Source organism: Physeter macrocephalus, chromosome 6 (genome assembly GCF_002837175.3).
Source record: "Physeter macrocephalus isolate SW-GA chromosome 6, ASM283717v5, whole genome shotgun sequence".
In the NCBI taxonomy this organism is placed as follows: domain Eukaryota; kingdom Metazoa; phylum Chordata; class Mammalia; order Artiodactyla; family Physeteridae; genus Physeter; species Physeter macrocephalus.
Window position 1 is genome coordinate 825,827 of NC_041219.1, and position 10,860 is coordinate 836,686.

General features: G+C 38.9%; 1 protein-coding gene across 1 annotated transcript in view; it reads right to left on the bottom strand.

The window, feature by feature from the left end:
- C6H12orf56 (chromosome 6 C12orf56 homolog) overlaps window positions 1–10,860 on the bottom strand; it is a 79,889-nt gene that overhangs the window by 24,502 nt on the left and 44,527 nt on the right. The window contains 2 exon segments of the mRNA XM_055085169.1: window positions 5,119–5,208; window positions 5,846–5,952. Of these exon segments, the coding sequence (XP_054941144.1) occupies window positions 5,119–5,208; window positions 5,846–5,952 (197 nt within the window).

Consider the following 10,860-nt stretch of genomic DNA (forward strand, 5'->3'; position numbering starts at 1 on the left):
TCTGATTGCCATGGCTAGGACTTCCAAAACTATGTTGAATAATAGTGGCAAGAGTGGACATCCTTGCCTTTTTCCTGATCTTAGAGGAAATGCTTTCAGTTTTTCACCATTGAGAATGATATTTGCTGTGGGTTTGTTGTATATGGCCTTTATTACGATGAGGTAGGTCCCCTCTATGCCTACTTTCTGGATAGTTTTTATCATAAATCGGTGTTGAATTTTGTCAAAAGCTTTTTCTGCATCTATTGAGATGATCATATTGTTTTTATTCTTCACTTTGTTAATATGGTGTATCACATTGATGAATTTGCATATATTGAAGAATCCTTGCATCCCTGGGATAAATCCCACTTGATCCTGGTGTATGATCCTTTTAATGTGTTGTTGGATTCTGTTTGCTAGTATTTTTGCATCTATATTCATCTGTGATATTGGTCTGTAATTTTCTTTTTTTGTAGTATCTTTATCTGGTTTGGGTATCAGTGTGATAGTGGCCTCATAGAATGAGTTTGGGAGTGTTCCTTCCTCTGCAATTTTTTGCAAGAGTTTGAGAAGGATGGGTGTTAGCTCTTCTCTAAGTGTTTGATAGAATTCGCCTGTGAAACCATCTGCTCCTGGACTTTTGTTTGTTGGAAGATTTTTAATCACAGTTTCAATTTCATTACTTGTGATTGGTCTGTTCATATTTTCTATTTCTTCCTGGTTCAGTATTGGAAGGTTTATACCTTTCTAAGAATTTGTCTATTTCTTCCAGGTTGTCCATTTTATTGTCATAGAGTTGCTTGGAGTAGTCTCTTATGATGCTTTGTATTTCTGTGGTGTCCGTTGTAACGTCTCCTTTTTCATTTCTAACTTTATTGATTTGAGTCCTCTCCCTCTTTTTCTTGATAAGTCTGGCTAAAGGTTTATCAATTTTGTTTATCTTCTCAAAGAACCAGCTTTTAGTTTTATTGATCTTTGCTATTGTTTTCTTTGTTTCTATTTCATTTATTTCTGCTCTGATCTTTATCATTTCTTTCCTTCTACTAACTTGGGGTTTCATTTGTTCTTTTTCTAGTTCTTTTAGGTGTAAGTTTAGAAGCAAGATTTTTCTTGCTTCTTGAGGTAGGCTTGTATTGCTATAAAGTTCCCTCTTAGAACTGCTTTTGCTGCATCCCATAGGTTTTGGATCATCGTGTTTTTGTTATAATTTGTCTCTAGGTATTTTTTGATTTCCTCATCGATTTCTTCAGTTATCTCTTGGTTATTTATAATGTATTGTTTAGCTTCCATGTGTTTGTGTTTTTTACGGTTTTTTCCCTGTAATTGATTTCTAATCTCATAGTGTTGTGGTCAGAAAAGATGCTTGATATGATTTCAATTTTCTTAAATTTACCGAGGCTTGATTTGTGTCTTGTATCCATTCAGTGAGCCTGTGTCTTTTGGTTGGAGGAATTAATCCATTCACGTTTAAGGTAATTATCAATATGTATGTTCCTATTACCGTTTTCTTAATCGTTATGGGTTTGTTTTTGTAGGTCCTTTTCTCTTGTGTTTCCCAGTTAGAGAGGTTCCTTTAGCATTTGTTGTAGAGCTGGTTTGGTGGTGCTGAATTCTCTTAGCTTTTGCTTGTCTTAAAGTTTTTGATTTCTCTGCTGAATCTGAATGAGATCCTTGCTGGGTAGAGTGATCTTGGTTGTAGGTTCTTCCCTTTCATCACTTTAAATATACTGTGCCACTCCCTTCTGGCTCGTAGAGTTTGTGCTGGGAAATCAGCTGTTAACCTTATGGGAGTTCCCTTGTATGTTATTTGTCATTTTCCCCTTGCTGCTTTCAGTAATTTTTCTTTGTCTTTAATTTTTGCCAGTTTGATTACTAGTGTCTTGGCGTGTTCCTCCTTGGGTTTATCCTGCCTGGGACTCTCTGCACTTCTGGGACTTGGAAGGCTATTTCCTTTCCCATGTTAGGGACGTTTTCGGCTATAATCTCTTCAAATATTTTCTCGTGTCCTTTCTCTCTTCTCCATCTGGAACACCTATAATGTGAATATTGTTGCGTTTAATGTTGTCCCAGAGGTCTCTTGGGCTGTCTTCATTTCTTTTCATTCTTTTTTCTCTATTCTGTTCCGTGGCAGTGAATTCCACCATTCTGTCTTCCAGGTCACTTATCTGTTCTTCTGCCTCAGTTATTCTGCTATTAATTCCTTCTAGTGTATTTTTCATTTCAGTTATTGTATTGTTCATCTCTGTTTGTTTGTTCTTTAATTCTTCTAGGTGTTTGTTCTTTAATTCTTCTGTGTGTTTGTTAAACATTTCTTGCATCTTCTCTATCTTTGCCTTCATTCTTTTTCCGAGGTCCTAGATCATCTTCACTACAATTATTCTGAATTCTTTTTCTGGAAGGTTGCCTATCTCCACTTCATTTAGTTGTTTTCCAGGGGTTTTATCTTGTTCCTTCATCTGGTACAAAGTCCTTTGCCTTTTCATTCTGTCTTATCTTTCTGTGAATGTGGTTTTCCTTCAACAGGCTGCAGAATTGTAGTTCTTCTTGCTTCTGCTGTCTGCCCTCTGGTGGATGAGGCTATCTAAGAGGCTTGTGCAAGCTTCCTGATGGGAGGGCCTGGTGTTGGGTAGAGCTGGGTGTCACTCTGGTAGGCAGAGCTCAGTAAAACTTTAATCTGCTTGTCTGCTGATGGGTGGGGCTGGGTTCCCTCCCTGTTGGTTGTTTGGCCTGAGGCGACCCAGCACTGGAGCCTACCCAGATTTTTGGTGTGGCTAATGGAAGACTCTGGGAGGGCTCACACCAAGGAGCACTTCCCAGAACTTCTGCTGCCAGTGTCCTTGTCCTCACGGTGAGACACACCCACCCCTGCCTCTGCAGGAGACCCTCCAACACTAACAGGTAGGTCTGTTTCAGTCTCCTATGGGGTCACTGCTCCTTCCCCTGGGTCCCGATGCACACACTACTTTGTGTGTGCCCTCCAAGAGTGGAGTCTCTGTTTCCCACAGTCCTGTCGAAGTCCTGCAATCAAATCCCTCTAGCCTTCAAAGTCTGATTCTCTAGGAATTCCTCCTCCCATTGCCAGACCTCCATGTTTGGAAGCCCAATGTGGGGCTCACAACCTTCACTCCAATGGGTGGTATAAGTGTTCTCCAGTTTGTGAGTCACACACCCAGCAGTTATGGGATTTGATTTTATTGTGATTGCGCCCTTCCTACTGTCTCATTGAGGCTTCTCCTTTGTCTTTGGATGTGGGGTATCTTTTTTGGTGAGTTCCAGTGTCTTCTTGTCAATGATTGTTCAGCAGTTAGTTGTGATTCCAGTACTCTCACGAGAGGGAATGAGGGCATGTCCTTCTACTCTGCCATCTTGAGCCAATCTCTTGGAGCTGCTTTTGATCTTAATCATTTGACCAACAAGACAAATTTAGGATTTAGTCCAGAGTATGTTGCGGTGCGCGGGCTTCTCATTGCGGTGGCTTCTCTTGTTGAGGAGCACAGGCTCCAGGTGCACAGGCTTCAGTAGTTGTGGCTTGCAGGCTCAGTAGTTGTGGCTTGCGGGCTCTAGAGCACAGGCTCAGTAGTTGTGGCGCACAGGCTCAGTTGCTCTGTGGCATGTGGGATCTTCCTGGACCAGGGCTTGAACCCATGTCCCCTGAATTGGCAGGTGGATTCTTAACCACTGAACCACCAGGGAAGCCCATACTATATGGCCTTTTGCAGAAATGTTTGACCGTCCCTGCTATAATGCACAGTATGCCCATAGTCCCTGGCACATAGCAAGTTGCTTATGGTATGTTAATGAGTATTATCATTAAAATTTATTTGTAAAGGTCTCTAATAAATAGCCTGGACAAATATTACTAAAAGTTCTTATTCTTCCCTCTGGTTTAAATGTTTCAGAGTCCATGGCTCTCATCCTTCCTCCACCTTCTAGTACAAGAAACGTAGATAAACAATTGATATGGGTAGAAAAAATTTAAGATTTTAGACCATTGCCCAAGGGTGTAATTCATAGCCTATAAATTTCATAAAAAGGTCAAGCAGATAATATGCAAAACATGCAAACACATACTTTCTGTGGCAAAGAATGCTGTTGTCCCTCAGTATAGTTTCTTCCATTCTTCCTTTAAATTACAGATGTCCCATTGCCATCTATAGTTTAGCTAGGCATACAGCTGTCCAACTACAGATGCATTTTGCAGCCTCTTTTGCAGCTGGAAACACCATATGCCTAAAGTTCTCACCAACAGAAGGTAAGCAAAAGTCTTATACGCCTTGCTTAAAAAGGAAATTTGCTTGCTCTTTACTTCTCTTCCTGATTCCCACAGGGAGTTATGAAAGCAAGCAATTTAGCCAGCTTACCATGAGGACAAAGATAGCATGACAGAAGATAGCAGAGCAACAAAAAGGAGGGAACCTAAGTCTCTGGCTGATCTTGTAGAGGAAAAGCATGGCTATTAACTCGGGGCTGTTATGTAAGAATGATTTAAATTTCTATCTTCTTTGGGCCATATATCTTGGAGTATCTTACAACAGCTTTCCCTCCAATGTCATTCAATCCAAGGTCACACAATTATATACCAAAGGGAGCTACTATAGTTCCTGCCTTTGCAATGTGGATAAAAGAGTACTCTAGAAAATTCTAATAGAGACCCCCTTGTTTTTAACGTATGATGGTTCATTTGGTCTTTTTCAGGCAACAACAAAAGATAAACTTATGCTAATAAAATCTTTGTGCCCCCAATAATCAGAGAGAACTCAGTATGTTAATTAATCTATTCATCACATAAGGAAGTGAGACAAAAGAGTTTAATATATTTACAAGGGGATTGAACAGAGAAGTCAAGAGAGTTGAGTTCTGGAAGACAGTAGAATAGTTAATGGGTTGCAACTACAAGGTCTCAATTTTTACTTTTTTTTTGGTGGTACGCGGGCCTCTCACTGCCGTGGCCTCTCCCGCTGCGGAGCGCTCCGGATGCACAGGCCCAGCGGCCATGGCTCACGGGCCCAGCCGCTCCGCGGCATGTGGGATCTTCCCGGACGGGGCACGAACCCGTGTCCCCTGCATCCGCAGGAGGACCCTCAACCACTGCGCCACCAGGGAAGCCCCAAGATCTCAATTTTTAAAAGGCCTTACTTCTTAGCTGCCAATGTGTTCAGGCATGATGCCTCAGTTTCTGTTTCTCTGAACATCAGTCCCAGAGTCTGTATAATTTCGATGCATGCCCTAGAAAACAAAGAGAAAAAAAGTCACGGAAATGGCATTATTTCATTGTAAGTTCAGAATTCCACAAAATCAGTAATGCTCAATAGAACTGAATTCAGATAGCCATGTAGAAAAAAGTATAGGAAGGAAATTCTGTATATTAAATTTCCAACATTGGTTGAGTGTCTACTCTGTGACTGCTACATAGTAAGCACTCAAAAATATTTGTTGAATGAATGAATTAATAGGTGCATGTCAGGATTAAAAGTCATTTACATATTGATTTTTGCACTTATTTTTTGCAAAGTTTTAATGATAATCACACTATTTTTAAACTACATTTAATAATTTTAACTGTTTCATGTAGTAATTTCTGGCTCAAAATTTCAAAGGTAAAAAAGGGAATACAGTGAAAGGTGTCTTTTATTCATACACTCATTTTTTTCCCTTTTGGGACAGCCAGTATTACTAGTTTCTTGTGTAGTTTTTCTTTAACTATATAATTAGAACAAAATAAATGCTATTTTTAAAAAATCTATGTGAAGCAAAACTTGCTGCACTATTAATCATTAATACAGTATATATTTTGCCCAGTGCCTTCCATTTATCTTGAACATCCTAGGGAAAAAATATCAATGATTATCCAGTTAGTACTTACACCAGCTCATCAACACTTTGGCTTTTATTTTGATGTGCATTCTTATCCCTAGACTCTGGCAAGTACTCATGAAGTTTGTTCACTAGGAAATAGAAAAGGTCACTGGTCTATGAAAGCAAGCAGGAAAGAAGACGGCAATTAAGGTATCTGTTGGCAAAACTCTCAATTCTTACATAATAGAAATAAGAAGAAATGATTTGTTCTTCAGTTAGGGAGAAAGTGATTTACATTCTCTCTCATTAACACTAGCATAACCCAAATTGAAAATATACTTTTACTTACAACCAGGAGACCATTGTCCTGGTGAACAGAGCCAGAGCTAAAATCTAGCGGGTGATGCTGAGAGATGCCTTCTAGGCCCAGCTTCACCATTTAATAGTGAAGATCATCCAGAAGTAGGTGTATAACCTTAGGCCGGTCATTCAGTCACCTTGGAATAATAATATTAAATGGGGGCCACTATATTTCCTGCCTTTCCAAAGTAATTTGGCCTTTGTGAGGACATAATGAAATAATGGCTAGAAAAGCACTCATTTAAAACTGTTTACTAATTCAGAAACAAATGTACAGCACTGGTATAGCCTATGAAGATGGTGCAGAATGATTTAATACTTCTGTTAATACAGTGGAAATGTAGATTGCCATTTCTGCCAAAATAAACACTGACTTAAGAGTGTGGGAACCAGTTTTTTTGTGTTCCTATCCAGTCTCATGAGATAATTGAGCATGAAAATAAGCACAGGCCCATGAAATCAGGCAAGTTGGTACTAATGAGAATTGGATATAATTGCTTCTCTTTTCTATTCCTCTATTGTTCATTTTTTTCCCAGCACTTTCGTTTACTAATGGCAACTTAGACTCTTCGTTTAGACAGGTATATGTGTGCTCAGAAGAGGCTGAGGATGGCAAGTGGAGAGAGGGAAGGACAAAAGGAGCAGGACGTACACCTTGGCCCTCTCAGAAGTGCTGGGGTTGCAGAGTGTGGTAACTTTACACGCTGACTCTGGAGCCAGGTTCTTTGAGTTCAAATACCAGCTCTGCCACTGGGTAGCTGTAGGACATTTGGCAGATTACTTATACATTCTGCGACTTTTCATCTCTAAAATGGGATTAATAGAATCACCTCATGAGGTTGATGTTAAGATTAAGTAAGATATTATTTGTAAAGCCTGAACAGTACTCAACATACTGTATGTGCTTAATAAATATCAGTTATTATTGTGATCTCCCACTGCTCAGTGGTTCAGGAATTTTCACTTATAAAATATCTTCCGCCTACCAGCAACAACATGAAAGAGTCTCAAAAATATTATGTCAAAAGAAGCCAAACACAAAAGTGTACATAGTGTACAATTCCATGTAAGTGGAATTCTAGGACAGGCAAAACTAATCTATGACGACAGAAAGTACAATAGTTGCCTGAGGCCAGGGGTCAGAGGAAACTGACTGCCAGAGGGCACAAGGTAGCCCTAAGGGGTGATAGAAATGTTCTCAGTCTTGACTGGGGTGGTGTTTATACAGATATATACATTTGTTAAAACTCTTTACAATGCACTCAAAAATATGTGCACTTTTATTTTATGTAAATTGGATGCCAATATTTCTCCAAAGAAGATATACAAATTGCCAATAAGCATGGGAAAAAATGCTCAACATCACTAATCATTAGGGAAATGCAAATAAAAACTATTAGGTACCCCCAACACCCATTAGAATGGCTACTATCAAAAAAATCAGTAAATAACAAGGATGTGGAAAAACTGGAGCCGTTATGCACTGTTGGTGGGAATGTAAAATGGTATAGCTGCTGTGAAAAGCAGTATGGCGGTGCCTCAAAAAATTAAAAATAGAATTAACATATGATTTAGCAATTCTGCTTCCAACTATACTCCCAAAAGAATTGAAAGCAGGGTCTCAAAGAGATACTTACACACCCATGTTCATAACAGCATTATTCACAGTAACTAAAATGTGGAAGCAACCCAAGTGCTAATCAATGGATGAATGGATAAATAAAATGTGGTATTACATACGTGGAATATTATTCAACCTTAATATGAAGGAAATTCTGACGTATACTATAACATCAATGAATCTGGAAGACATCACGCCAAGTGAGATAAGCCAGTCACAAAATGACAAATGCTGTATGATTCCTCTTACATGAGATATTTAGAATAGTCAAACTCATAGAAGCGCAAAGAAGAATGGTGGTTGCCAGGGGCTGGGGGGAAGGGGAAATGGGGTGTTATTGTTTAATGAATATAGTTTCAGTTTTGTAAGATGGAAAGACTTCTGGAGAAGGATGGTGGTGATAGATATACAACATGAGTGCCTAACACTGAACTAGACACTTAAAAATGGTTAAGATGGTAAATTTTATGTTATATGTATTTTACCGTAGTTTTTAAAAACTGAAGGAAAAAAAACCTTCATGAAGAAAAAAAGAAGGGTTGGGAAATAACATGTCTAGAGAACTCTTTCATTCATTCATTGAACATGTAACTATTGATTGCAGCCATGTAGCAGGTACTATGCTAAGTAATGAGAATAACATCTTAAGCAAAACTGACAAACTGGACATGGTGTCTGTACTCCTAAAGCTTGCAGTTTAGTCAACCTGTACAAAAGTGTTCTCGTAATTTAAAATTTTTCTTGTAATAAAATTGAAGAATAAAAATTACCTAAGAGAGGAAAATTATACCCCAATGAAGTTGATTTTTAAAAGGGAAAATAATATACAGTTGACCCTTGAACAACACGGGATCTGAGTATAACTTAGTCAGCCCTCCATATCTGCAGTTCCACACCTGTGGATTTAACTAACCGTGATCGTGTAATACTCTAGTATTTACTATTGAAAAAATCAACATATAGGTGGACCCAAGCAGTTCAAACTAATGATGTTCAAGGGTCAACTGTATATATTATGATTATATAATATTATATTGTTTATTATATGATTATAATAATTGTATTATTAAATATAAGAATATGCCTATAGTTATTCATTATATTAATTTTATTATAATTTTAAAATATATATGTATAATTTCCCATCCTCTTACCCAAGAACCAAAAATTAAAGCTGCCTCTAATCTCCCCACCCCAGTGTGGGTTCTTAAGGGAGTTTCACATAAACTTACATTCTGCAGGGAGCCCAGCACAAAGTTGGAAAAAAACACTGCTTTAGCTAAAGGCTATGATAACCATTTAAATAAAAGAGCTCCTAAAAGAAGATTAAAATGTTGAGTTTTACTAGTCATATTTGTTAACTCTGTGTAAATGAATATGAGACTAGATTTTGGTTGCAGATTAGAGAGAGAACATAATGCTACCAGCTCTGAGGGGCGCAACGTACTCCACTGAAGTAGGGAAAGACCCCAAACAGGGAGACTACCTATGTGCCTTTTATTTCCCTCTCTATTCACTTTGGCCTTTCATTTTTGACAACTAAATTAGAAGATCTTCTATTTTAGTCCATCTAAGGACATTACATTAAAGAACGGCTGCAGAATTTTCAAGTAAGAAGCAGAACATGAATGCTTTACTCCTAGACTTCCAATCAGGTTATTTTCACAAGAGAATAAAATTTCAATTTATTATGAATTGATTGTGTGACCTGATATACGCAGGCATTATGTTAGGCCTTAGGGAGAATACAAAGATGAGCATGACACATGCCTGTCCTGAAGAAGCTTATAGAATACTATGGTAAATAAAAAATATGTACCAAAAAAATAAAAATTAAAATTAAAAATAAATAAATATATATATATATATATACCAAGCCAAAAAATATATATATATATATATACCAAGCAAAAGGGAGAATGTCTGTGCTAATTCTTGAGGGTAGGGACTGTGTCTTAGTCCTGGTTGCATTTCTAGTGCCTATTACTACGCCTAGCACAGAATGGCATGCGATAAATGTTTATTGAATCTTTAAAGAGAAAGTGCTATGGGAGATGCTGTAGAACTGCATTGTCCAATACACAAACCGCTAGCCACATGTGGCTATTTACATTTAAATTGACTAAAACTGGGCTTCCCTGGTGGCGCAGTGGTTGAGAGTCCGCCTGCCGATGCAGGGGACACGGGTTCGTGCCCCGGTCCGGGGGGATCCCACATGCCACGGAGCGCCTGGGCCCGTGAGCCATGGCTGCTGGGCCTGCGCGTCCGGAGCCTGTGCTCAGCAGCGGGAGAGGCTGCGGCGGTGAGAGGCCCGCGTACCGCAAAAAAAAAAAAAAATGACTAAAACTGAATAAAATTAATGTTTCACTTCCTTGGTCACTAGCCACGTTCAAGTGCTTAATAGCCACATGTGGCTAGGTGGTTACTTTATTGAACAGTGCAGATTATAAAATATCAGGGAAAGTTCTAAGGCACAGAACTGCCATAACACATCAAAAAGAGGAAGGTACCAAAGTTCTCCATTGAGGAAAGGCAGAAGAACAGCTTTTGAGATGAGCCTTGGAGAATGAATGGGTAGGATTTTAACAGGAGAAAATGGAAAGAGTATCCTAGAGAAAGCAATAGTAGGGGAAAATATGGAGGGGCTGGAAAGGGCAGGGTGTTCAAATCATTTCACATGGTTCAAGCTTTTACAGAAAAGAGGTGAGAGTGGTGAAGTGATGGGTTGAGTGGGCTAGACCTGGTTTTATTCCCTTTTTCTGCATCCCTCTTTTCCTCCACAGCTGAGGCCACCTGCTTCAGGCCTGTTTTAAGACTGGAGACGCTTAAGACCAACATTCTGGTATTCAGCATCAACACCCGTCTTCCGAGTCTAACCCTTAGGTGGTAGCTCCGTTCTCCTGCCTAGACATCTGCTTTAAATCAATCATGCAACTCAATAACAAACAAACAAACAACCCAATCCAAAAATGGGCAGAAGACCTAAATAGACATTTCTCCAAAGAAGATATACAGACTGCAAACAAACACATGAAAGAATGCTCAACATCATTAATCATTAGAGAAATGCAAATCAAAACTACAATGAGATATCATCTCAC